The sequence below is a fragment of the Talpa occidentalis genome, unplaced genomic scaffold (genome assembly GCF_014898055.3).
Source record: "Talpa occidentalis isolate TD23 unplaced genomic scaffold, MPIMG_talOcc4v2.1 talOcc4.18, whole genome shotgun sequence".
Classification (NCBI taxonomy): Eukaryota; Metazoa; Chordata; class Mammalia; order Eulipotyphla; family Talpidae; genus Talpa; species Talpa occidentalis.
The window spans coordinates 7,408,109-7,435,965 of NW_023601851.1; the positions used below are offsets into that span (position 1 = coordinate 7,408,109).

General features: G+C 47.9%; 2 protein-coding genes across 2 annotated transcripts; both read left to right on the plus strand.

The window, feature by feature from the left end:
• Nucleotides 1-121: 121 nt before the first annotated feature.
• Nucleotides 122-27,727, plus strand: LOC129146200 (zinc finger protein 90 homolog). The gene is made up of 6 exons (XM_054697765.1): nt 122-166; nt 1,126-1,270; nt 8,937-9,102; nt 9,348-9,440; nt 25,727-25,828; nt 27,573-27,727. Exons 2-6 carry the CDS (start codon nt 1,256-1,258, stop codon nt 27,725-27,727), a joined length of 531 nt encoding a protein of 176 aa, XP_054553740.1. The 5' UTR covers nt 122-166; nt 1,126-1,255.
• LOC129146155 (zinc finger protein 260-like) lies at nt 12,880-15,622 on the plus strand. Its single transcript, XM_054697654.1, has one exon. It carries the CDS (start codon nt 13,082-13,084, stop codon nt 14,801-14,803), a length of 1,722 nt encoding a protein of 573 aa, XP_054553629.1. The 5' UTR covers nt 12,880-13,081; the 3' UTR covers nt 14,804-15,622.
• Nucleotides 27,728-27,857: the final 130 nt, after the last annotated feature.

Here is a 27,857-nt window from a genome sequence, read left to right on the forward strand (position 1 = left end):
ACGACGGCCCGACAGGCTGCGCAAGGGGTTGTGGGAAATGTAGTCTCCATCCCCTGTGGGTCCCGCGGAGGTTTCTGGGCGGGGCTTCCGCGATCTGCGCAGGCGCGGCCCCGCCCCCGTCCTTTCGAACGTTCTGGCGCCCCCGCGAGCGCTGGGGCGCCCCGAGGTGAGCGCGGGTTTGTCCCGGGAGGCTGGGCGCTGGTGAGCAGACAAGCCGGGGGGCTGGGGAGCGGGGAGCGCGGGCAAGTGGGGGCCGCGGCCGCGTGGAGTCGGGCGCTTTGGAGCCTTTTCCCCCCGGAGCGCGCGTGGGGGCGGAGCAGGGCCATTGGGGAGAACGTCCCGGCCTTTCCGGGGTGTCCCCATCGCGGCTGCCCAGTCCTGACCCCAGACGCTGCCCGGGGTCTTCCCGGGGCGGGGGACAGGGTCCCCGAGGCGGGGGCCCTGGGGAAGCGCGGGTCCGCCTGGGCGCATGCGCGCTGACTCCTCTGGGCCCCCAAAAGTCGGCGGTGAGGGAGGGGAGAGCCAGGCTGTGTTTCTTGGGGGGGGTATTGCGCCCGGGGCGGGATTCACGGACCCAAGGTGGGCGGGTGATGTCGCGAGGGTTGCCATGGGGAGGCAGCCCCTGTGGGGGCGGGATGGTTGGCGGGAAACTGGGTTTGCAGGGTGGGGGGGGAGTGGGGGGAGTTCCTGGGGCGTTAGAGGCTTGTTGTCTGAATTTCCACATATGCTTCGCGTTCCCGCCCACAGGCGGCGTCCTGCTGGCCGCTGCATTCAGGCCTTCTGCCTGGACGTGCGCACCCCGGGGGACCTTGTCCCTGTCAGGGTGTCCACTGAGCAGAGGGCGGTAGGCGGCGCAGAGCCACTGCCGGGGTGTCCTGGCAAAATAGTGTGTTCGGGGCATTGTCTCATTGGAAGTCGTGGCCACACTCTGAACTGACTCATCAGCTTTGAGACTGTTGTCCTTGGTGTGACTGTTGATCAGGCAGTGGGAAGTGTCATCTTTTACTAAGTTATGGTGAACCGTAAACTTCCACGTTCTGCCGCTCATGGACTAGCAGGGCCTCTCCTGCCCCTGCTAGAAGTGTCACACGGCCATCACCCGCAGTGACTCTCTGGTGTCTCCAGGCAGCGTGTGGCGGGCTCTGGACAGGAGAATCCAGGACCACGTGCAGCTGCCTCCATCCTCTGTGCTGGACCCCATTGCCCCTCCCAGCGCCGCCTCCAGAGCCCTGGCGCATCTGTGAGAGCAGCGACAATGCATGAATCTTTGGTGAGTGATGTGTTTGCTTCAGCTCGCTGTGCATTGACTTTATGCGAGTTCGTCAACGGACACGTAAATTAGAAACATAGTTTTCTCCAGGGACACATTCCTAACCAGAGAAAGGTGTGGCGTAGATCCAGGCACTTCACATGTCCAGCATGCGTGAAGATGGGGCTCTGCCCTGGTGTTCACTCAGCCCTGAGTCAGAGTCTGTGCCTGGGACGCGGTTGATGACTCTGAAGGTGTGGACTGTGGCTCTTCACCCCACTGGACAGAAACACTCCCCAGCTCTGCGCTGGTCAGGTGCGGGGTGAGGGAGGAGGGGGAGGATGGGGCCTGAGGACCAGAGTGCAGAATGGGGGTGAAGGAGCCACATGTCTTTTAAAAAAGACAACTGATTTTTTTTCAAGATTTGTTTATTTATTTATACATGCAATGGGTACAGTCAGAAGTGCGGGAGGCTGAGAGAATTCACCAGAGTCAGAGCAGGGAGCAGAGCAGGCAGAAGGACTGAAGTACACTGCTGAGGGGAGCAGTGGGCAGCAGGAGAGGTCTGCGCACCATGTTGGACCCTCACTGGCAATCAAACTGGCGCTGCAGAGTTCTATCACAACCTGCTTCACAACCCAACGCTCAACCCCTTGTGCCCCCAAGGAGGCCCCAACTGAATTTTTAAGGTTTCTGTGCAGTAGCTAAAATCATATACTGTGTCCTACACAACTCTCGGAGACTTTCATGCAGGCATCAGTCTTGGCATGTGTGCCGTTGAGTCCAATGGGGATCCTTACATACCTGCCCCTGCCTTACTCTCAGGTGGCCTGCAAAGCGAAGGTGCCCAGTAGACTCTTCAGAGTCCTTTTTTCTGGCCGTTGTTTCCACTCCTGCGCATTTTTCCTTGGTGTGGTCTGAATGCATTTCTAGAGACGCTCACTACACCCTAAGTTGCTCTCCAGTCCAGTTACACTCTCCAAAAGTTCCTGCCATGTTTGAGAACACTGTGTGTGACCTTTGGAAAATTTCATTTTTTTTAATTGTTTTAAAGCTTCTTATACTTTTTTCTTATTCTTTTACTTATTTTCCCTCCTCGATCTGTCATTGACATGTGTACCACTAAAAGCCTTCTGCTAAAATAGTTGCCAGTTTTTTCCTACAATCCTAATGGGTCTTGCCCTAACCCTTGTTTCCTCTCTACCAAACCACTCTGGCCCATCCCATGTCTGCCTCCATCCCTAACTTCTCCACCCGTTCCCCTGTTCCCTCTGGTGGTCATCTTTACTTTCAAATGACCCTGTTCAAGTTTTATTCAAGTATTTTGGCTGTAAATGTTTTTTGGGTATTTATTTTCCACAGATGAGTGAAGCCATCTCATATGTATCTTTAATTTTTGGCTTATTTCACTCAAGAATAGCACCTCCCGGGGCCTCCCTGGTGGCACAAGGGGTTGAGATGCAACCGATGGGGCTGTCTGTAGTCTCTGCAGCACAAGTTCCATCCCCCGGCCAACCAGGGAGCTACCCACATGGCACAGTAGACCTGACTGGCCTGCTGCGTCCCTCGGCAGTGTATTTCGGTCTATCTGCCTGTTCTGTTCCCTGCTCTGTCTCTGGTGAATCCTCTCACCTTCCTCCCCCGCACCCCTGGCCTGTACCGCAGCTCCTGTATGCATAAATAAATAAATCTTTTTAAAAACAATATCACCTCCTTGCCCACCCATTTTATCCTCAGTGTGGCCCTTTGCTCCTTCCTCACAGCCCTGCAGTGCTCCCCTGCGTGTGCTCCACCCTTCCTGCCCTGCTTCTGCTGAAGGGATGTAGATTGGGCCATGACTGGGCAGTTGGAAACACAGCTGCTCTGCTCACGGATGGGATTAATCTTTTTTGTGTTTGCGTTTTCCCATGAGGATAATGTGTAGAAGTATTGCAGATGATATGGAATTTCCATTTTTATTTCCTTAAGAAACCTCTGCACCCTCATCCACAGGGTCTGTTCCGACTGTCTTGGCCACCAGCCGTGGGTGAGAGCTCCCTTTTCTCTGCGCCCTCTCCAGCGTTGTTCATTCCATGTTTGGTTTTTTTTTTTTTTTCAGTGTTTCACTTTTCTAAATACTATTTTACATATTTTTACATCATTTTCATTTTTGCACAGTGTAATCATTTACATCTTCATTATAGTCCCCATAAAATTCTCATCCCTCACCCCCCGTTTTGTATAAATCCATTCCTTTTCATTTGGGCCTTCTCAAGGTGTGAGGTGGCATCTAAGTGTGCTTTTAATTTACATTTATCTTGAAATAAGTTAAGGTGAACATTCCTATTGTCTGTAGGATGTCAGAATTCCCTCTCTAGAGAAGAGTGTATGTAGTTCCTTTGTCCATTTTTAAATTAAGATTTATTCATTTATGCATACAAGAACTGGGGTACAGGCGAGAGGTGCAGAGGGTGAGAGGATTCGCCAGAGACAGAGTGGGGAGCAGAACAGGCAGACTTACTGAAACACACAGCTGAGGGGAGCAGTGGGGAGTCAGGAGAGGCCTGCTGCTTCATGCGGGTTGCTCCCTGCCGGCCAGGGATCGAACTCACGCTGCAGAGGCTGTGGAGAGCTTCATAGGCTGTGTCCCAACCCCTTGTGTCACCAGGGAGGCCCCCTTTGTCCATTTTTAATTGAGTCATCAGTTGGTTTCTCGCATTGTTTGGAGATGTTATAAATTTTGGAATGAGCCCCTTGTCACATGTGTGGCATGCAGATTCTTTTTCTGTTCTATAGACTACCTTTCAGTATTGGGGCTGGTTTCTTTTAAGGTATGAATTCTTTTAGGTTTAGTGGTGTCCCACTTGTTGATTTTTGCTTTTGTTTCCGTGGCTGTTGGGGTTGTGTTCCCTAGTGCACTTTGTGGCAACTGTCCTTAGTGTGTCCCTATGTTTTCTGTCAAGTACATCACCAAATATTTAAGCCATTTGAAATTTTATAGATTGATTTATTTATCCATATAAGAGCTGGGGTACAGGCCAGACATGTGGTGGGTGAGAGGATTGACCAGAGACAGAATGGGGAACAGAACAGGCAGATCTGGTGAAATACACTACTAATGTGAACAGCAAGGAGACAGGAGAGGTCAGGTGTGCTGTGTGGGTGATTTCCCTGACTGGGAATCGAACTCATGCTGCAGGGGCTGTGGATAGCTTCATAGTGCTTTGCCTTAACTCCTTGCTTCACCAGGGAGACTCCATGTTGCTGTATTAAGTCGTTTGGAATTTGTTGAGGATTTTCGCTTCTCTGTTTTTTGGTGGTGTTGGTCTATTTTTCCCTTTTATGCTGTCTTTTTTTTTTGGGGGGTGGTCAGGGCAATGTTGACCTCGTCGTATGTGTTGGTGAGTTTTCCTCCATCTTCAGTGTTTTGGAAGATGCAAATTTCATTGTGTTTGCTTCTGTCATGGTCTCTCTGATGATTTCTTTTCTGTGTCCCTGAATGCTTGAGTATCTTGTGCTCCTGAATGTAGCTAGTCCCTGTGTTCCGATCTGGTCTCCCAACTTCAGTCTGCACTTCTCCTGAGTGAGTCAGTCAACTGTGTGTTGCCATTTCTGCCAGTTACACTAGAGCGTGGGCCTCCTGCCCAGGCCTAGTACCACAGGCTCGGCTCCCACCTGACTGCGCCTGTAGCCATCCCGATGGCACCTGCCGCTCATGCAACATGCAAACCTCGTCCTGTGTTGTGCCCTCCGGTGTGGAATTAGATCCTTCTCAGCCCAGGTCTCCCGCCACCAGAAAGGGATTTCTCTGTTCCAGAGTTTAGTCTCAGCCAATGCAAGTTACTCTTCAATATTACCTGATATCTTAATGGTTGCTAACAACAGCACCGCCGTGCGTGCGTTTGTGTGTGCGTGCGTGTGTGTGAGTGTGTGTTGACTTTCTTTCACATTACAGTTCTCATTCTTGGCCAAACCTGATGGATGCGTTTTCTCAGTGATGAGGTTGCTCCCTTTTCTGCCTCCGACTGGCCAGGGTGTGGTGACACCTCAGAGTTCAGGGGTCAGTGGGACATGGTTGAACAAGGGCCATGACACATACACTCGCTGAGTAAAACAAGGAAGTGCAGATGTTCATCATTTGACCTTTGGTTGTTGGGAGTTTATGTCAGTGATGCTCAATGTAGTTTTTAATAAAGAGCTCCAGGTTTCTGTCATCGAGTCTGGAGTATATTAGGTTTGTTTGCATTTGTCATACGTATGATTCTTGCTGAAGTTACGGTTAATGGTAGATTTTTTTAATTTTGATAGATGTTTATAGAATATTGATAGAATGAATGTATTTTGCAACCTAATTTTACCAGCTCTTCTGTCACCTGTGACCATGCAAGTGTTTCATTTTATAAATCTCTGCATTGTGGGGAGCAGCAGTGGCTGCTCTTCTGCCCAGCATGACTGTTGCTTATTTTTCTCCTTTTCCTAGTAAACGTTGCCCTCCATTCATTCATTCATTCATCCATTCATTCATTTCTTAAAAGATGAACTTATTTATGCATACAAAAACTGGGGTATGAGCCAGAGGTGTGGGAGGGGAGGATTCTCCAGAGACAGTGTGGGGAGCAGAACAGGCAAATCTATTGAAATACACTGTAGAGGGGAGCAGTGGGTGAGTCAGGAGAGGTCTGCCACGCCATGTGGGTAGCTCTCTGGCTGGGGATTGAACTCCTGCTGCGCTGGCTGCGGGACAGCTCCATAGGTAGTGTCTACCTTTGAGCCACCAGGAAAGCCCCTGACCCTTTATTTAAATGTAAAATAAAAAGTCTCCTTTCGCTGTTATTGCATGTGGTGTTCTTTGGCTTTTAATATTTGACAATGTTATATAGCCATCACCACTTTCCAGATTTTTTATTTCCCAGTAATAAAATACTGTACTCATTAAACTCTTGCTCCCAACTGCTCTGTCCCTCAGCCCCTGTGTCCACCGTTTACTTTCTGTTTTCAAGAGTTTGACAACTCAGACCTGTATGAATGGAGTCTTATTACACCTTGTTTTCTTGGTGAATCTCTTATTTTATTGCATTGTTAACTGTTTTGTCATTTCATAGGTATCGTACAGGAGTGATTCATATTGTAGTGTGTGTCATTGTTTAGTTCCATTGTGAGGCTCATTAATATTCTCTTATGCGTATCTACCAGTCTTATTTATCCATTAATCCATCACCTGGGGCTTGGGTTGATTTTGCTTTGGGCTGTAATGACTGGTGGTGCAGTGACCGTAGGTGAGCAAACGTCTCTGCCCTTCCCTGCTTTCCCTGCTATTGGTGAACACCCCGGGGTGGGGGTGGGTCCTCCTGTCATTCTGAGTTTCCTTTTCCTAAGAATCACCTTCCTGTCTTCCCTCCTGGCTGCATCATTTATGTTAGCACCAGCAGTGCACAAGGGAACCAGGTCCCAATTTTTGTCAGTACTTGTTCTTTTCTTTCTTTTTAAAACATTGCTATCCCAGCGGATGTAAAATCTCATCTCTTGTACTTCTCATTCATTTTTACTTCGTGACTGGTCGTATTGAGCACGTTCATGTGTTAGGTCCAGCTTGGGTATGTGATTTACAGAACTGTGTATTCCAGTCCTTTACTCATTGCTGCACATTTCCATTTTGAACAGGATCGAAAGTGCAAGGGGATTGTATTGTTCCATTTCATCACATGGTGCTTTTATGCCATCCTGAGCCCACTCCTGCTGGGAGGTCCCGTGTGTTTCTGTGCACAGAAATGAGCCATCCACCTTCTCTCTGCTGTTTTATTTCTCGTATTAGTGTTTTAATCAATGAGCCTGTAAATAAATTCATTTTTGTTTTCGTAGAACTGGGATGTGCCGGGTTACCTTGCGAGAGTTGCTGTCAGTGCAGCAGGCTCCAGTGAGTCTCTGCCCTTGGTTCCGCTACATGCATTGCTTACTGTTTTGTCATTTCACTGGCAGCGTACAGGAGCTCCTGTGTGTGTGAACACGGGTGTGTGTTATAGTCTGCTCACTGGGTTTTCCTTTCCAGAGTCGCTTTACTGTGGCTTTCATTATTTTTCCAAGAATGAATTATAACTAGTTATGACCATTTTTGTGTATGTTGTCTTTTTTGTTGTTACGTAGCGTCACCCGAACCCATTGTGAATAGGGGACACTGAGCATATTTGTTAGTCCTCCTCTCACTGTGAATGTTGATGTCACCTGTGGCTGTGTCAAGGACTTGTTTTGTGTTGAGGAAAAATCCTCTGAATCCTTTTTTAGCTAATACAAATGGAAATTTATTTTAATGGGTTCCTATTCTATATGTATGTGGAGGTGCACAGGATTTACTACACAGGAAAGGAAATGATGGAATAAATTTACGGATTTCTTAAGATGTTTGTTTTTCTTATACCGTGTATCTTATTTTTCAAAACTCTTTCATTGCTATGATCTATTTTTTTTCTTTCTCCAAAAGAAATATTTGTCTCTTCTAGTTGTTTTCCCTCTTCTTTCGATACCTTTTGTTCTGCTCATCGTGTTCTCCCCTACGGTGATGAAAACTATCAATAATATCCTGGAGATTCCCAAATTCTTTCTTTTCTTTAATATTTATTTTATGTATGCATATAAACGCTCGGGTGTAGGCCACAGGTGCAGGGGGTGAGAGGATTCACCAGAGACAGGGTGGGGAGCAGAACAGGCAGACTGACTGAAATACTCTGCTGAGGGGAGCAGCGGGGAGACAGGTGAAATCTTCTGCCCCTTGTAAATAGCTCCCTGGTTGGGGATCAAATTCATGTTGCAGTGGTTCCTGATAGCTTCATAGTGCTGAGACTTAAACTCTTGTGCCACCAGGGAGGCCCTGATTCCCAAATTTCTGTTCTCAGCTTAGACTTCCTGATCTATCAGACACATGTCCAGATGCATGTGGAATACCAGTAGACACTAGAGTGTTACAGTGTAACTACCAACCCGTAATGCGGACAGTATATTAGGAAAACATTCCTCGTACCTCAGCCACCAAGTTATTACTAAGTTCTCCTCCCTTTGTCCTTCCATTTTAGAAGTGATGACCTGTTCTGTCTTCTTCTGACACTGTCAGCTGAAATCTTTTCTTAAAAATATATTTTATATATATATTTTTTACATCATTTTTCATTTTTGCACAATGTATGAATTTTCATCTTGGTTATAGTCCCCATACATCCCACCCCCCCTATTTTGACCCTAATCCCTCCACCCCTCCACCCGCCCATAGTGTGTGTGTCTGGTTTATACTTGCTTGTAGTTGAACATCTCTTACCTGTGCCTTTTCCCCCCTCATTGCTTGAATATTCTGGTTTCGGGCTCAGTTTTTGTTTACTGTGAGTTGGAGATACCAAGCTTTGAGGTCACAGGAGTAAATATTGGCACAAAGTTGCACATGCTTTTCATTTGTTATGAAGCTCCTTTAGCACATGAATCCGGGTGTATGTCTGTTACACCAGCCAGCCAGGCTATCAGCTCCTCAAGGAGCAAATTTTATTCATCCTTTTATTCTTACAATCATAGACACTTTCAAATTTATACAATAAGCTATAGTTCTACTTTTAGGACCGAACGGGTGAATGTAGAGGCGTGGCTCTTTCAACTGTGAATTCTATACATTCTATACAGGACCAAAGAACCACAAAATAAGATGTGTTTGCACTTGCTCTGTCTGACCCAGGCTGCCGGCCCTGAGATGAGGAGAAATGTTCCCTCAGAGGGGACAGTGTCATTTGAAAACGTGGCTGTGAACTTCACGTGGCAGGAGTGGCGGTACCTGAGTGAAGCTCAGAGGACCCTGTACTGGGATGTGATGATGGAGACCTGCAGTCACCTGGTGTTCCTAGGTGAGGAAGCTTCAGTGTAACACTCTAGTGCAATGCTCTCTTCTGCACCGATAAGTGTGCCCTTGCTTATGAAACTTAGTGTTGGTGAGGTTGAACATGACAGGCAGTGTACATTGTGGTTGTTTCAGTTTTCATTTGGAAAGATTCAGATTGGCCTCTTTTGCACAGCTCTTCACACTGCATTTGTTAGTTTTCAAAGACTGAAGTTGAACTTGATCGAAGACCAACACTGTTTCTCATCATAGGGCACTGTGTTACCGATCCTGAGGAGAGCATCAGGTCGGAGCAGGGATTACAGTCGTGGTCTGTGGACGATCCACCAAACCAGGACCTCTCAGGTCAGTCAGTGCTTGCCAGGTCGGGAGGCTGAGAGGAGGCTGGGAGTGTGGCCAGTGATATTGGCCACACTGAGGTGCTTTTCCAATGTCCAACCTTGGACAGTGCGTCTGCATATATCAAACTGATTGTTTATTCAGTTCCCAAATATTCTCTCTGGTGAATTTTGTCCTGGTGAATTTTGTCCTGCTCTTTTAATGATGGTTGTCTAAGTTCTTAAACCAGTATGCAGTCCCTGATACTGTGGGAATTTTTCTGCAGTAATCACATTTCTCTGTTCTCTCTCTTAGTGTATTCTTTTCTTTTTTTTATTTTTAAAGAGGCATGTATTTTTATTTATTTATTTATTTGTTTGTTTGTTTGTACATGCACTGGGTACAGTCAGAAGCACGGGAGGGTGAGAGAATTTACCAGAGCCAGAGCAGGGAGCAGAGCAGGCAGAAGGACCAAAGTACACTGCTGAGGGGAGCAGTGGGCGGCAGGAGAGATCTGCGCGCCATGCGGGACACTCCTCCGGTGGCCGGGGAGCAGCGGGGGATCGAACCAGCGCCGCAGAGGCCGCGGGCAGCTTCGCAACCCAGCACTCCACCGCTGCGCTACCAGGGAGGCCCCTCTCTTAGTGTACTCTCATAGACTGTTTTCTTTAGGTACCTGTTCAGGAATTTTTTTATTCTGTGTGTTCATGGGAAGTTTAGCCAGTGGTAAATTTTCTATGAGAGGGGAGAGCAACAATACTCACATAAATGATCTTTACTTTCTAAAGTTATACACTCTGTGAAGAAAGAATATATAATAAATACATTTACTAATAGAGAGGTAAAGCCACAGAGGTAAAGCCACAGATGTTTGACCAGCATGAGTGAAACAAAGTGGAGGATGTTGTTTTTGTGTGTGTGCTCCATACGCATCATTATAGAGATTAATTCTTTTCTTTCAGAGCTCAGGTGAGGTGAATGGCTTGCAATGACATGTCATATCTATAGTTCCCTCTGCAGTCTGGGCTAGAGGCTGTGTATTGCTATTGGAGATGTCACTTTGCAGGTGACTAACTCAAAAGGAATAGAGCAACGTTGACTGGAGAGTTATTTAGAAGATGAGTAGTGTTCCTGGGGCAAGCCTTGTGACCACCCACATAGTAATTGTGAGGCTGAGGAGGAACCAGAAATTGTTTAGCGTGGGAAGGGATGTTCTGTGACATGCGAGGGGGAACCTGAAGTGGTGGTTTCTAAATCCATGGCACCAAGAGATTCAGGTTGGGGGCTCATACCTTGGGGAACAGTGCGACCTGTGCAATTCCACCTTCTCGTGGGAATCGTTGGGAGGAAAGTAAAGGAATCAATGACAGTGTGATGTAGCTGAGAGTCACACATGACATAAAAACTGGAGCTGCTATGAACAAAGCAGAAACACAGGTTCCAGGGAGTGCGTTGAGAACACCAGGGTGTTGCTCTCAGAAGGATGTGGGAAAAGACTTTAACACTGATAGCCACAGGCTGGATGCAGAACTTTTTTCCTATTGCTCAGCAGGAATGTGGGACACAATGATGAGGCGGAGTTTGCTGCATGTATTAGGATTCTGAGCCTTATGTGATACGATATTTAAATAAGAACTGACAGGTCTATGCTGTGGAGGGATGTGCATGCCTCTGAGAACCTCTGCAGGTGACCGTGGCCAGGGCCGGGGTCGAAAGAAAAACTAAGGAAATGGAGAAGCAGAGTCCTTGTGTCTCAGCAGGCCTCTTGCTTAAAGTGCCTGGGCAATGACTGGGTCTCTCAGTCCACAGGTTTCCGGGAAAGCCATGGCCTCTGCAGGGCTTGGTTATTCAGAAAGTACCCTCAAGAGCTGCACAGGGTCAGTCTAAGAAAGAAGGTGTGTAGGATCTATATTGGGTGAAATGCTTCTGGTTGAAATCGACAACTCTAGTTAAAGGACTATTTTCACCAAATATTTATGATTTATAAAGCCATTATGAAATTAGTTTTACTGCTTTGTTATCCTGGTTTGGCATTAGAAACTCTGTTAATTGGGGCCTCCCTGGAGGCCTAGGGATTAAGTCTCTTAGCTCTCACTATTATGGCATGAGTTTGATCCACAGTGAAGGAGCTCACCCACTTTGGCACAGCAGACCTCCCCTGTCTCACCTGCTGCTCCCCTCAGCAGGGTATTTGAGTCAGTCCGCCTGTTCTGTTCAAAACACTGTCTCCACGCTCCCCTACAGCACCCCCACTCCTGCACTTCTGGCCTACACCCCAGATCTTCCATGCTAAAATAAAAAGATACCAAAAAATCTATTCTCCCCATAATTTGCTATGGGCAAAAAGCATGAATCAGAAAATCAATACCTGTAAATTGTGTTGTAATACAGGAGCTTTTGTGCCACTAGTAATATTCACTCAAAATGCTTCTTTTTAGAGACATGGTCATTTTTATCTCATTTTAGATGTCCATACTGTGGATCACCTGACTCAGGACAGCCCTGCAAATCTGGGCAGACATGTGTGGCAAGTTCTTACCGCCAGCAGCAAAATACCATCCAACGAGAGAGCTGACTTAATGGAAAAAAAGCAATTTGGACTCAATTCATTGTTTGAACCATAGTATCAAAAATGAAAACAATTCAGCAATGATGCCTGAGAACTTTACTATACATAGGACCATGATGATCCCTGGTGAGCCTCATGAAGAGCATGCTGGAGAGAACGAGGAGGTCTTTAGTAGAATGAGGGAACCCATCAAGTATCCTGAGCACCTTAGTCACCAGGTGATTCAGAACTTTCAAGAGCCTTTTGAATTTCGTGAACAAGGAAAAGTTGTGAGTGAAGAAACAGTATTTACACCTAGAGGAGCCCTTCCAGAAGGGGCTGCCCGTAAATGCAATGAGTGCAGGAACACCCGTGATGAGGCACCTTTCGTTGTCTGAGACAGAACCCAAGGAGGACAGACTCCCTGCAGTTGTAATGAAAAGGGGAGAGCTGCAGAAATGACTCCAGTGCATTTGAATCCTCCTAGGTATGCTGAACATGAGCAGCAGGAATGTTATGAAAGTGGGGCCAGTCTCAGCAATACATTTCACACCTATCCGCGTGAGAGTACCCAGTTAGGACAGAATAATTTTGGATATAAGAGATATGGTGGGGCCTCCCAGGTGGCGCAGCGGTAGAGCGCTGGGTTGCGAAGCTGCCCGCGGCCTCTGTGGCGCCGGTTCGATCCCCGGCTGCTCCCCGGCCACCGGAGGAGGGTCCCACATGGCGCGCAGACCTCTCCTGCCGCCCGCTGCTCCCCTCAGCAGTATACTTCGGTCCTTCTGCCTGCTCTGCTCCCCGCTCTGGCTCTGGTGAATTCTCTCACCCTCCCGCGCTTCTGACTGTACCCAGTGCTTGTATAAACAAAACAAACAAACAAATAAATAAATAAAAAAACATGCCTCTATTAAAAAAAAAAAAAAATCTTAAAAAAAAAAAAATTAAAAAAAAAAAAAAGAGATATGGTGGAGCGGCCTCTAAAACCTCTGTTCTGACTGAACATCAGAAAACACAAGCAGATGATCAACCTGATGACTGTGGGGGCACCTCTGAGATTTCCTTACAGAGGGGATACCAGAGAAATCTCACTGCAGTGAAGTAGTTTGGCTCTAATGATTACATGAAAACTTACTCATGGAAGACTGCCCTCACTTTACATCCACAATCTCAAACGGGAGTGAAGCACTACCCATGTCAGGTTTGTAAGAAAACTTTCAGGTGGAAATCTGCTTTTAGTGTCCATCAGAGAACTCATACAAGGGAGAAACCCTATGAATGTCAGGCGTGCAGGAAAGTGTTCTCCCGTAAGTCAGTTCTTGTTCTACATGAGAGGACTCACACTGGAGAGAAATGCTATGAATGTGAAGGGTGTGGGAAAGCTTTTTCCAGGAAGTCTCACCTTACTGAGCATCAGAGAATTCACACTGGAGAGAATCCCTATGAATGTCAAGAGCGTAGGAAGACGTTCCCCTGGAAATTATCCCTCCCTCACCATCAGAGACGTCACACAGGTGAGAAACCCTATAAATGTGAAGGGTGTGGGACAGCTTTTTCCAGTAAGTCTTACCTCAATGAGCATCAGAGAATTCACACTGGAGAGAAGCCTTATGAATGTGAAGAGTGTAGGAAGATTTTCTCCTGCAAATCATCCCTCAGTAACCATCAGAGAAGTCACACTGGAGGGAAACCTTATGAATGTCAAGAGTGTAGGAAGACTTTCCACTGGAGACCATCCCTCATTCACCATCAGAGTAGTCACACTAGAGCGAAACACTATGAATGTCAAGCATGTAGGAAAGTGTTCTCCTGTAAGTTAGTTCTTGTTCTACATAAGAGGACTCACACTGGAGAGAAATCCAATGATTGTGAAGAGTGTGGGAAAGCTTTTTCTAGAAAGTCATTCCTCAGTCAACATCAGAGAAGTCACACTGGAGAGAAACCCTATGAATGTGAAGGGTGTGGGAAAGCTTTTTCCAGTAAGTCTTACCTCAGGGAGCATCAGAGAATTCACAGTGGAGAGAAGCCTTATGAATGTCAAGAGTGTAGGAAGACTTTCCCCTGGAAATCATCCCTCAGTTACCACCAGAGAAGTCACACTGGAGAGAAACCCTATGATTGTGAAGGGTGTGGGAAAGCTTTTTCTAGTAAGGCACACCTTATTAGACATCAGATAATTCACACTGGAGAGAAACCCTATGAATGTGAAGGGTGTGGGAAAGCTTTTTCCAGTAAGTCTTCCCTCAAGGAGCATCAGAGAATTCACACTGGAGAGAAACCCTATGATTGTGAAGGGTGTGGGAAAGCTTTTTCTAGTAAGGCACACCTTATTAGACATCAGAAAATTCACACTGGAGAAAAACCCTATGAATGTGAAGGGTGTGGGAAAGGTTTTTCCAGTAAGTCTTACCTCAGGGAGCATCAGAGAATTCACAGTGGAGAGAAGCCTTATGAATGTCAAGAGTGTAGGAAGACTTTCCCCTGGAAATCATCCCTCAGTTACCACCAGAGAAGTCACACTGGAGAGAAACCCTATGATTGTGAAGGGTGTGGGAAAGCTTTTTCCAGTAAGTCTTCCCTCAAGGAGCATCAGAGAATTCACACTGGAGAGAAACCCTATGATTGTGAAGGGTGTGGGAAAGCTTTTTCTAGTAAGGCACACCTTATTAGACATCAGAGAATTCACACTGGAGAGAAAACCTATGAATGTGAATTGTGTGGGAAAGCTTTTTCCAGTATGTCTTCCCTCAAGGAGCATCAAATAATTCACAGTGGAGTGAAACCCTATGAATATGAAGGGTGTGGGAAAGCTTTTTTCCGTAAGTCAACCCCCATTAGACATTAGAGAATTCACACTGGGGAGAAACCCTATGAGTGTCAAGAGTGTGGGAAGACTTTCTGCCACAAAACATCCCTCAGTAAACATCAGAGAAGTCACACTAGAGAAAAGCCTTATGAGTGTCAAGAGTGTGGGGAAATTTTTCCAGTAAGCACGCTCTCACTGGACATCAGAGATGTCACTGGACAAAATCCCTATGATTGTGAAGAATGTGGGAAAACTTTTCAGGAAGTCAACCGTCACTAGGCATGACAAACTCCACACTGGAGGGAAATGCTATGAATGTCAAGAATGCGCAGGCAGGCCTCCCCTGGTGGTGCAGGTGGTTGAACGCAGCACTGTGAAGCTGTCCGTGTCCTTTGTGGTGGGAGTTTGATTTCCTGGCCAGCCAGGAGCAACCAAATGGTGCGGCAGACCTCTCCTGTCTGGCCCGCTGCATGTATTTCAGCAGTGTATTTCGGTCAGTCTGCCTGTTCTGTTCCCCGCTCTGTCTCTGGTGCATCCTCTCACCCTCCCACACATCTGGCCTGTACCCTGGTTCTGGTATGCTTGAATAAATAAAAATCTTTAAAAAAATATTCAAACTTAGGAGCTCAAACCACATCATTCAGTTGAGAGCAATGGGAACTGACATACAGTTTCACTCCTAATTGCGTGGAGTTACCTGGTTCACTCTTCTCCCAAGTTCATGCAGTGATGATGTCTCTGTTCCTGTTGCTGTTGCTTCTAGTATCCTCTTAAGTTCCTGGGCGATGCTATTCATGTCCACGGTAGCTATCTATCTACATGGCACATTGCATGTTGCGTGGGTAAGGGATCTCTCTGGGTTTTCTAACTTAGGCGTCACGTTCTGTCCAGTACTCTAAGTCTCTGTGGTGCCCCCCGATGCTGGAATTGCTCACCACCAAAATGTCCTTCTCTAGAAGGAAACGTTGAGCTGTGTGCTATCGGCTATAGGTTGAGGTCTGCAGCTTTCTTTACCTACCTTTCGTGATGAAGGTTTCCTGGGGCCTCCCTGGTGGCCTCGGGGTTAAGTCTCAGTGCTATTGCCTGCTCTGGCCAGGGTTTCAGCCCCAGCTAGGGAGCCGCCCCACATATGCTAGAGGCCGCAGCAGGCCTCTCCTGTGTCACCCGCTGCTCCAATTAGCCAGGTATTTCAGTGGTTCTGCCTGTTTGCTGCCACACTCAGTACCTGGTGAATCCTCTCACCCCCGAACCTCTGGCCTACACCCCAGTTCTACAAAATGAGGGAATTTTTTTGGAAGATTACTTCTGCATTACTGCATTACTTCTACAAGAACTGGGGTGCTAGCCAGAGGTATAAGGGGGTGAGAGGATTCTCCACAGAGAGTGTTGGGAGCACAACAGGTGGATCTACTGAAATCCACTGCTGAGGAGTCAGTGGGGAGACAGGAGAGGTCTACTCTGCCATGTGGGTCACCTCCCTGGCCAGGGATCGAACTTGTGTCTGCAGTACTGAGAACAGCTTCATAGTGCTGAGACATTCACCCCTGTGCCACCAGAGGCCCCTATATTATTTTTAAAGGAAAGGATTCTTGCCTTTTATTTTTTTTTTATTAAATTGTTGTTCATCTTTGGGCAATATTGGATTGCTCCCCTTCTGTATAATTCTTGCAAATGTCCTGTCCCCACCATCCCTGTGACCCGTCACCCCAGGCCCTGGTGCTTCTCCCTCCCATCTTGGGCCCTCTTCTGCCCTGTCCCCTGCTGGCATCTCAGCTGTCATCTGCCTGCTACTTTTGTCTTTTTCCCCCTGACACTTTCTTCATTTCCCTGTATTCCTCCTGGAGGTGATCAATGTAATCCAGGTCTTTTCCTTCTCTCTTTGTTCTGAACATAATCCCTTCCGCCGTTGCTGGCCATGCCCTGAATGTGGTCTTTGTCTGAGTCAGTTCATAGCTTGGGGTGAGTGGTTGGCATGGAAGGTGGTGGCTGAGGAAGTCCTTGATGTCACTCTCGCTACCCCCTTCCCCCAGCGGCCCCGGGCACCTTCTGGTGTGTTTCTTTGGCGCCATGATGATGCTGAGCAGAGAGTTTGTGAAGCAGGCCCGGAGTCTGAGGCCTCGGATGTGCTCTTCTTCGTTTCTTCTCTTTTGTGTGAAAGTAGTTCCGAGTGGAGCCCAGAGTTCCAGAAGAGCCAGACATTTACTCACAGAAGTAAGGACAAGAAAGCTCCCTGAGCAGAACGGTCCCGAGGGGTGGCCGCTGGGGCCGAGAAGCAGGGGCTCCCACGGCTGTGGTGGGAAGGGAATGGGTGCTGGTCGTGGGGGTCTCTGTGGCGTGTCTCTTGCTGAGGGGCTTGGCCTGAGGGATCTCCCGAGGCTCCGAGGCCCACTGAGTTTGCCCCCAGTTACTCGCCTGCATGTCCACACCTAGCCTCAGTCTGTGGGTTTGCAGTCGTGCCCTGTGTCGGCTCTGCGGCGTCCTCTCCGCGGGGCTGGGCTCGGGGCCCGTCCATTGGGGATTGTTTCCCTGATCATGGATTTGGAACTTGGGCGCCCGCTCCTCCCTGCCCGCGCCCTCTACGCAGCTTCCTTCGTCAGGAACATCTCTACAGCCAGAGCCCCCGTCCTGTGTTTCCAAGTTGGTGACTGATGGAGTGTCTGTCCCCTGAGAGCATCCTCCCTGATTCAGGGGGAGGTACATTGGTCCCTTCAAACTCCACCTGGAGTGTCAGGGCCACGGGCCATATTCCTCAACGCACCATGTGAGGTCGCTGAGGTTTTCACCCCCAGGCCACAGGCTGTTTTCCACGATGCTGCAGGCTCCTAGGTGTCCTCGAGCGCCCATTAAAGATGGCATTGGGCCCCTCAGCCTTCACCTCAGACCTGGTCCAAAGAGGCCTGCAGGGTTTGCTAAAACAACGCTCCTCTGCTAGTGCCACGTTCCCTGGAAGTGTCTGTTGCTGTGACGTGACCCATGTGGGCTGTTGGAGCAAGGGTCACTCTGTGCTCTGAAGGTGAGGGGTTCAGGGGACTCTTGTCACGTCCCCCTGCAGGTGTGTTGGGGCATCCAGGGGTGTGGCAGGTGAGGCCTCTGTGGATGGGTGGGCGGCCCAGGTGGGTGGTGATGCTGTCGGTGGAGGCCCAGGAGAGGCCTCCACCGTGTTCCATGGGGACCTTGCCCAGCTCAGCCGCATCCCGGGGTCAGGACGCGCAGAATCAGCACAGCCCAGAGACACTGTCCATGCTCCAGTGGTGAGGACACTACAGGAGCCCTGAGCTCCAGGGACAGGGAGTGGACTGTGGCGGGGGAGGACTCCCCAGAGACGAGTGGGGAGCAGAACAGGCAGATCCATTGAAATCCACTGCTGAGGGGAGCCGCGGGGAAACAGGAGAGGTACTGCGCCCTGTGGGTCAGCTCCCTGGCTGGGGATGGAGCTCTTGTTGCAGTGGCTGTACAGCTTCACGGTCTGAGACTTACGGAGCAGGGAGGCTATGGGTTCATTCTTGTGTGGGGAGCTTATCCTTTGGATATGGGGACAAGAGGTGTGTGCTACTTGCAGGTCTGTGCCATCTCCCTTGGTCGCCCCCACCCCTAAGTTCATCCCCTGGATGAAAGGGAGTGTACCCATAAGATACCGAGGTGGATGTCCGGTCTTGGGCTGCGAGGTTCTCTTTCTCTGGAGAAGCAGAACTGCTCGGGAAGAACAATTTCATCATGGTAATGTAGCCAGGCTAGAAGACAAAGAGTAGTTTGACTTTGTTAACAGTTAAGCAATGAGCAGAAAGAACGCAGGTCTATTTTGGGGATGTATGTAAGCCTTTGGGGACACCCTGGTTTCAGAAATGAGAGTTACACGACAGAGTGAGTGTATGTAATGCCACCAAACTCTGCATTGAAAAACATATGCCTTCCTAAGTACAAATAATGAACTAGAAAAGGAAAGTAACAAAGCCATGCCACCTACAATTGCACACACAAAAAATTAACTGGGAATAAACTTAATAGAGGAGGTGAAAGACTTTTACAAGGAAAACTATCAAACATCATGGGAAAAAAATAATAGAAAGCATAGAGAAATGGAAAGAGAGACCCAGCTCATGGGTTGGAAGAATCAACGTTGTCCAAAGGGCCATCCAACCCAAAGCCCCTTCTAGATTCACTGCAACCCCAATAAATATCCCGATGGCATTCTTCAAAGGAACAGAACAAAGATTACTGAGGTTCATATGGAAACACAAAAGAACCCAAATAACCAAACCTGATTAAAAGTGGGGGGAAATGAAGGAGTCACACTTCTGACCTCAAACTAAAGGTAAGGGGCCTCCCTGGTGGCCCAGGGGTTAAACACAGTGCTCTCAAACTACTGCCAGCCACTGTGCACAAGTTGGATCCCCAGCCGGCCAGGGAGCTGACTGATATTTGCCTCAGACCTCTCCTGACTGGCCTGCTGTGCCCCTCAGCAGTGTATTTTGTCAGTCGGCCTGTTCTGTTCCCTGCTCTGTCTCTGGTGAATCCTCTCAACCCCGGCATCCACGGCCTGTACCCCAGCTCTTGTGTGCATAAATAAATAAATATTAAGTATTTGTTAAACGAGTATTTTGGAAAGCCACATAATTGAGCTAGAGTTACCTTATCAAATTCCCATTTATAAATTAATCTGACTTGTGATATCATTTTGAAGAATACTAATAATAAATATGTGTAGATTCATGAAACACATCTGTAAAAACTTGGATGTGTGCAAGATTATGTGGAACATTCTGAGAGACAGGAAATACATCCCTAGAGCAGGCCAGGATGAGCTGCTCACCTTCTCACAAGCAGGGATGAGCATCAAGCAGTCTCAGGCCGGGAGAGGTGGCGTTTCCAGCTCGTGTCCTGAGACATTCCTGAGCTTGGCTGCGGTGACCGACATGTCGGCCAAGGTGAGGTGAAGTGTGGACTCTCTCTCCATCCTAAGGAGAGAGTGATCGGGGCCGTCCTCCTGCAAAGAGCTGGGGTGGAGGATGTGGATGCTGCTCGGGGTGCTGTCTCCCTGGGACTCTGCTCACCCTGCTCTGCGGCCTTTCGGGGTGAGTTGAGGAAATAGTGTGAAGGACACGTGAAGTCTGTTAAAAGGCCCCTGGCGCTCGCCGCAGTCACTGCTGAGTAGCCCGGGAACGTTTTCCCTCTGTGGCGAGCCAAATCTGCTGCCATCAGTCCGTGACAAAGAGTGGGGCTGTGCAGGTATCCCTGTGGCAGCACAGTGAATGTCCACTGCCGGCCTTCCCAGGTGAAGGTGAATTGGTCTTGACTTCCTGGGGCTATATCTCTCGAAAAAAAAAAAAATTGCCAGATTGGCTACAAAATGGTATATTCCCAGCTCGTGACAGACTCAGATGATCCATCAAGTCTGCCACTGAAGGCACTGCGGCATGCAAGGGAGGAACTACCTTATTCAATTCACAATAATCTGCTGTCATTCGCCAAGAGCCATTGGGCTTCTTCACCAGCCACACCAGAGAAATGTAGGGGTGTGGGCAGTACGCACAATGCCCGCTTTTTCCAGCTCTGATATTGTGCCTGTAATTTCTTTGTAGCCTCCGGGCAACCAATATTGCTTGGTATTAGTCACTAGCCTAGGGACTGGCAGTTGTAGAGGCAGATGCTTAGTGTGTCCTCTCACCACTGCCTTTACCACTCACACTCTAAGGTGAAACTCTCTGACTGTGGTTTCTAGCCATAAGACACATAGTACATCCACGCCCAGGATGTACTCCAGGACGGGCAATACATATACTTTTTACTCTTTTGGGGGGTAATCACCCAATCCCCAGAGATAGTCTCACTGCTGTCACTTTGACACACTGGCCTCCATAGCCATCAATATAACAAGTAGACCCATGAAATCTTTCTGGATTTCCATAGAGCAGAGTACATTCTGCTCCTGTGTCTACTAGAGCTAAAACCCTTTGTACGCTAGTCGGGGACCAGTGGATGGCAAGCTCCACATGTGGCCTCTGGTCCCCGCCCATCCCCTGTGGACGGGTTCTTTGGCCCTCACCCTATTCAAAGAATATCAGACCATCACCCAAGGACGGGGTTGGCAGCAAATGATCTTCCAGGCGCAGGGCACACACCTGAGACCTGGGGCTTCCAGGATCCCCCTGAGCAGCAGTCCTTCTCATGGGTGTGAACCTCTGGTCTTCTCGCAGCTGCTGCCATAATTCTAATAAATATGCATTGGGCTGCGCGTCTATTTTAGTGCCATCTACCCCTGCTCTTATTAAATCCATCCACATTTGGTTATGGGTGACTTTTATAGGTTCTGTGATGCCAAGAGGCCTCCTGGCCCTCCTTGGCATTCCTTTTGACCTTTCAGAAACTACCCGTATTCCTTTCTGACAGCGCCGGCTCTCAACTTCTGCCAAGCTGGCTATCATTGTGGTGACATCATGTATCTGACGTCCCACATAGGGTGCTAGAACTGCCATGAGAAATCCAAATGTAGATGAGGGGGCATTCTTTAATATCAAGTCTCTCATCCCTACTGTGAAACACTCATCATCAGTACCATGTGTATTCACAGTAAACATGGCCTGCCGCATCCCCAGTTCCCGAAGTACCTGCACCAGCTTGGTGTATGTCTGCCATCCGCTTACTGTTTCTGACACATCTCCTGCATCAGCCAAACTGTCTGTATGGCAGCCATTATCCACTCCAGGAGGGTGTGGTCGCCCTGATCATACCGCTGGCTGTTCTGCAGCCTCTGTCGCAAGGATGGGTGTGAAGTCACAGAGGCCAGTCTCTCCATGTCTTGAGCCGTGCAAATAATCCCATCACCCCCAGGTCCCATAAACGTAGCAGCCAGGCTGCCAAGGGTTCCCCTGGTTTCTGGCGGAACTGTTTGCCCAAATCCAGCAGTTCCACCTGGGTGTATGGTCGATAGGTAGTAAATTACATTATCTAAGGTTGTCCCGCAGCCAGACCCCCTGGGGCCATGGGTCGCTTCCACTTCGTTTTCTGAGTCACCACCGGGCGGGCCCGGAGCATGGGACCAGCCTCCTCCTCCTCTCCAGAGGAGTCCGGCATCTCCGGGGTTGTGGGTTGGTTTGCCACTGCCGGTTGGGACTCAGGTAAATGTTCAGCCTCCCTCTCCTCCTCTCCTGAGGAGGGGTCTGGCATCTCTGGAGTCGCAGGTTGGTTTGCCACCACTGGCTGCAATTCGGGCAAAGGGCCAGCCTCCCTCTCCTTCCTTCCTGAGACAGAGTCTGGCATCTCTGGAGGGGTGGGTCGGTTTCTCCGAACTTCTTCCTCCAGAATCCTCAAATGTTGTTGCTGTATCCGCATCTCTTCTCGCATCTCATCCAGTACTTGCTGGATCCTAGATTGTTCTTTCTGCCTGGACTCTCGCAGAGCTGTGAGAAACACCCATCCAATGGCTCCTGCCGCTTCGTGGGCACTGCATCCACTCAGGGTTTCTTCAATTTCATACAGGGCCTGTTCCAACTGCCCCGGGGATCCATCTACCTCTGGCCATTCCTGGGGAGGTGCCCACTGGTCAAGGAGGTTGGCCACCGAGTACCATCTGCTCGTGGCCGGCCATCCCAGGATCCCTCCCCAGGTTTCAAAGGGTTTTGTCTGCGTAGAGCTGTCCTGCCTCGAAACGTCCTGCCATCTACGCCAGTTGTAAAGCAACCAACCCATTCCGGGCAGGTTTAGGAATGGTTCTAGCAGCCACATGCTCTTCGCCGTTGTTTGTAGTCGCCACACTCCTCCATACACTCCACTCCTCCACCCTTAACACTGCACTACCACCACACCGCACTCTTCTGCACCACCCTTATAAAATCAGTCTCTTAGCTCAGGTGTACCCACTTCAGGTGCGCACCATCAGGCATGCACCCAGGATCACAGGGCTCCCTCATCTATCCTGATGGTGGAAGGGCAGAAAAGCCTGTTACCTTTAACCTTACCCTACACATAGGCATGCAGGTGCTCTTTGGAATTAATGTTTCTGTGTCATTTGGGTAAATACCTCTCCAAAGAGGAAATGCAAATGACCAACAGGCATATGAAAAAAAATGTTCAACATCACTTGTAACCAGGGAAATGCAAATCAAAACTACAATGAGATACCGCCTGACACCAGTGAGAATGGCACATATTTAAAAAACTAGCAACAACAAATATTGGCGAGGGTGTGGAGAAAAGGGAACTCTCCTGCACTGCTGGTAGGTGTGCAAACTGGTCTAACCACTATGGAGAGCTGTGTGGAGATTTCTTGACCTACTAAAGACAGAGCTTCCATAGTATCCAGCAACTCTGCTTCTAGGTATTTACACAAATGCTTACAATTTTATATGCCTGCAGCGAGGACTATGACTCCCTCGAGTTCCTTTAGAGGCAATTCAGCAGGGCCACCTACACCTACCTATCTGACATTCCAAAATGAAATCCAGATTTTGATCACTTTGATTTCCATTTTCTAGGATCAGAATTTCCTAGAATCATAAAAGCTCAGGATTGTAAGGGTAGGGTAAATAATTGCCCTCCCACCATTAGGATTGATGATGGATCCTTGTGGTCCTGAATGCATGCCTCATGGCGGGCACCTGGAGTGGGGTGTGGCCATATCGAGGTGGGATTCACCTGTGCTGAGATGGTGCTTATAAGGGTGGCATCATGGGGATGCAGCAGAGCAGAACTAAACTACCAGAAGAGAACGAGAAGGAGAAATTGCAGAGAAGCAGTGGCCACAAGAGAAGGCCAGAGAACCCAGAAAGACTGAAGACTTGCTGGGGGCTGGATGACTTGCCCGCCTAATGGCCCCCCAGCACCCCTGCCTGCTGTGTACCTGGTAAAATGGCAATAAAAGCCTGGAGAGCCACCGAGGGCTCCAGGACTCTCCTTTACTGTCTGCTCCAATCATAGAAAACCTGCACTGGCCCTTCCTGCCACTATAGTAAGGAAACTTAAATTCCTCCTGATCTGACCATCCTTTCCCTGCCAAGTTCGCTGTATTACTACAAACAGTGGAACCTGATGTTGTATGTTTCTACTTTTAGTAGTTTTAGACACTGTAACTCCATTGAAAAAGCCATATTTGCAAACCATGAAACTATTTATAAATACTGAGGACTTACTGAGTACCTACCATGGACTCAACACAATGCAGGTTCACAGTCTGGAAAGTTGCAACAACTTCATTTTAAGCCCAATAGTTTTGCCATTCTATTTTTATGAAGAAATGAATTGATCAGAAAATATAACATCAATGCTTTGACAAAAAATGCCTGCTGATGATTGTTCGAGTCTGCTTAACATTATGAAGTCAGACTGTACTGAAGAGACAGGAGGCATCACATGTGCTCTTGCAGAGTGTCAGACAAGGTGTAGCTGCAGATTGACAGGCTTTTGGAGAAAACCCGATGCTATCTCTGAGGCCTGAGAGAAAGGACGGGTGTTGTGTTTCAAGTTACTTCAAGGGAAGAAGATGTGGCCCACAGTATCCACTTCTGTTCTCTCAGGGAACTGTTGAGAGCAGAGGATACTCAGTCATCTTGAGGGACGGGTTAAAGATGGATAGATTAATGGATGAGCAGATAACATATGAGTCTAATTTCCATTAGAGCAGAGTCTCAAGATTATTTTTTACAACATCAAATTTGTCTCTTAAATGTTAAAGGAATGAAATCTGTTCTTAATTCTTATAAAGGGGAGAGGGGACGATGGCTGTTGTAAAAGTGCTCACTGTGGAGAAAGTGATTCTATCACCTGAGAACTGGGACCTCCAGCTCAGTTTGCCTCCTTTGCCCTCACTTCTGCGCCTCTTTTTATCATTCACACTAATTCAATAAAACCACAATCCCAGAATATTTCAGTGTCTGCTGTTGTCACTTTCACAAACATCTTGTTCAACATAATCTGAGAAAAACAGAAGACTATGTGGACTGTTGCACTACAAATTTATGGTTTCAGCCTTCACTGTGAGAACAAGGCTTCTACGTTGCCCAGCAACGTGGAGCTGTCTCCCCAGCTCCCTTAAAGGCTTCCCCAAGTTTCCTCTCCATCTCTTCCATCTCCTGGTGGATATCCATCTTCACTATGAGAATGGACTCCTCTCGTGGGGAACGTCCCAGGCGCCCACACTGTGAGTGTGTCTAGCCCAGAGCCTTTCCCTATCTTTGCCCCTGCCCTGCCTGCTTCAGTGACAGGTTCCTGTTGACAGGAACCTGTTGACAGGTTCCTTGTCTCTTCCTTCCCACTGGCATGGGAACTTGACTCACCCTTTTATTAAAAAAACAATTCTGCCTCAGGCATAAATCATTTTACTTTCATTCCCATGACTCATGGTAGCCGGGCTCCTGGAAGTGTCACCAGCCTCCCAGTCACCCCTCAGGACGGGGCATCCCCTGCACCGGCTCCATCCATGCTGCCCTGCTGGGCCCTATCAGCTTCTTCAGGTCTGACAGCACTTGGTTTTCAATCCAGATCTCCCACCAGAAGGCAAGAGCCTAGTTTACCTCCTCCTTGTTTTCTTGGTTACCTCGACACCACATTACCTTGTTTCTCACACACATATTTCTGCCTCCTTCACAACCTCTGCAAAGTATCTGCTTGCTTGCTGTGAGTATTCCTTCGGTTCTAGCATATGATTTTGTCTTTCTTACTTTTTGTTCTTTTGAGGTGAGCTAGTTAGTCTGATGCCTTCAATTTATACATTGACAACCCAAATTCTATCATTCCAGTGCCAATTCCTTGTCTATGTTTTAAGCTTGTGTATCCAAACTTGTACTGGATTCTGAACAAGGATATATACAGGTACCTTAAACCAGCATTCCAACATGGAATTGTTCATTTCTTCTCATGTGCTTCAAAATCAAAACTAAGCAAATCAGAAAAGAGTGGACTTTCTCTCCAGATTTCTCTCTCTCTTAAGGAAAACACTACATCATCATATCTGCCTTTCTCCTTGCCCAGGTCCAATGTTCAGGCATCTTTATCATACTTCCTGGATGGCCCCATGGGAGTTAAAACACTTCCATCATAATCATGCTTTTTCTAAGATGTGGCAAAGAGCAGGTATGTCCTGAATATGGGTCCTCTCAAAACAGTGGAGGTGAATTTCACTTTAGAAAATAGTCATACCAGCTGTAATTAGGGTTGCATAGGCATGTTAGTCTTGATATGCTGTGCCGTATAAATAAGGCCCCAAATCCACTGGTATAACAAAGGGACAATTTATTTCTCACTCAAGCAAATTTCAAGGGACTTCAGTGGCCTTCTTTCCCCTTGTAGTTCTGTCAGCTGGCACAGGGAATCTAGGGTGGGCCTCATCACAGAAGAGTAGGAGAAAGCTAGAGGACTGGGTGGAATATGTTTAAGGTCTAGACCAGGTAGTGCTTTATACCGCACATGGCTACAACCCCCTGTGAACCAAGCAGCACTGTGACCCCACCTGATCACTACGGAGGTTGGAGGTGAGCATTTGGTTGCATCAACAGTCTCTGTCCTAGCAAGGAATGTCTGGTTTAAAACATCAGATTAATTGGAAATGATTTTAAATTGATCAAGTCCTGAGCATAAAATATTTGAACATTAATTAAATTTGACCACCATTAGCAAGATGAAACGCCAGGCCCTGTTGCTCTGACACTGGTTTGCAAAGAATAAAGCAGAGCATCATGAGCCTACTTTGTCTGAGTTTGAACAGGGTGGGGCAGATTGTTGGTCACTTTGGCAGCTCATGTGCAACTGAGGATGTGCTCCTGTGCAACTGACCACCAGCACCTGCCACTGAGTGCAGTCAGGGTCTAAGACCACACACTGCGGGTGGCATCCATGCTGACAGAGAAATCTGGGGCCTCAGGAAACCATGCCTGTGGGAGCGAGGCAGCAGGACAGGTGACACATGCACAGTTGATGCCACTGTCACCCACTTTGTGCAGGAAGGCTGATTCACTTGCCACTCCTCTTTCTGCAATAAGCTGACAGGAAGAAGCATGTTCATTGGTGAAAGATTATCCTTGAAAGCATGAAAGGATTTGTGATATGCAGTTTTGGGTTTAAAATCTTTCTCTAACCTAACTGATTGTACAAACGTCGGCATAATCCATTTGCAATCTCAATATCCACTGTCCCTACCGAGGCTCAGACAGACCACAACCATCCTAATTAATAAAGTGAATACTGAAAAGGATTCCTCGCTCCACTTGAACCAGTAGACCTGTCCTGGAGAGTTAAGTTACTGCCAGTCTCACCTCAATTCATTCTCCCTAACAGAGCCCAAATTATTCTTCTTCTATATCCAGAAATCTAAACATCACTGCCATGTTTGAAATGCTCCCGCCTGTCCATGAAGCTTCACTTGGATTCAAAAACTGTCATGGTCAGCCCCTCCCTGGCCCTCCCCTTTCACCCTTTCCTCCCCTCTACTCCCCATGCTCTGTATAGACTGAGTTTCTTTCACTTCCTTGAAACTGCCAACAAGTCTTCAAACTTCTGATTCTTCATGTGCTCTCCCTTCTGCCTGAATCACTCCTATATAAACCACCAAACTCCTGGTAAGCATTCAAATCTCCACTGAAGACTTTCCTGAGCCACAGACACCCTGTGTCTGCCCACTGGCAGCCCCTCAGCAATGTCCACCTCTCCTTTGGAAACAGTTGTTACCCATGATTTTATCACCTCCTAGAATAAAGGTTTATATCTTCACTACTCTACACCTATTGACTAGACAATAAGATACTAAATCAATAATAATTGAAGAACCTAGCCTTTCCTAATTTTCCATCTTGCCAACTTTTATTTGTCTTTCTGATCTAAGCTCAGGTGTCACCGCTTCATGACGTCCCCCATGACCCTGAGTTGGGTTCAGAACACCTGGATTCCCTCCATCCAAACACCTGTCTCACTGTTATGGAGAAGGTGCCAACTCCACATGGCAGCCTCGGTTTCTACACAGAACCCAGCACAGACTGACACCAAAAAGCAACTGTGGGGGGCAGGAATCCTGTGTCTCCTTCACTGTTTAAACTGAAGCAGACAAATTTCAGTTGAGGTGAAGTTCTGAAATTATCTTAATAATTACAATAATAATAAATGATAAACA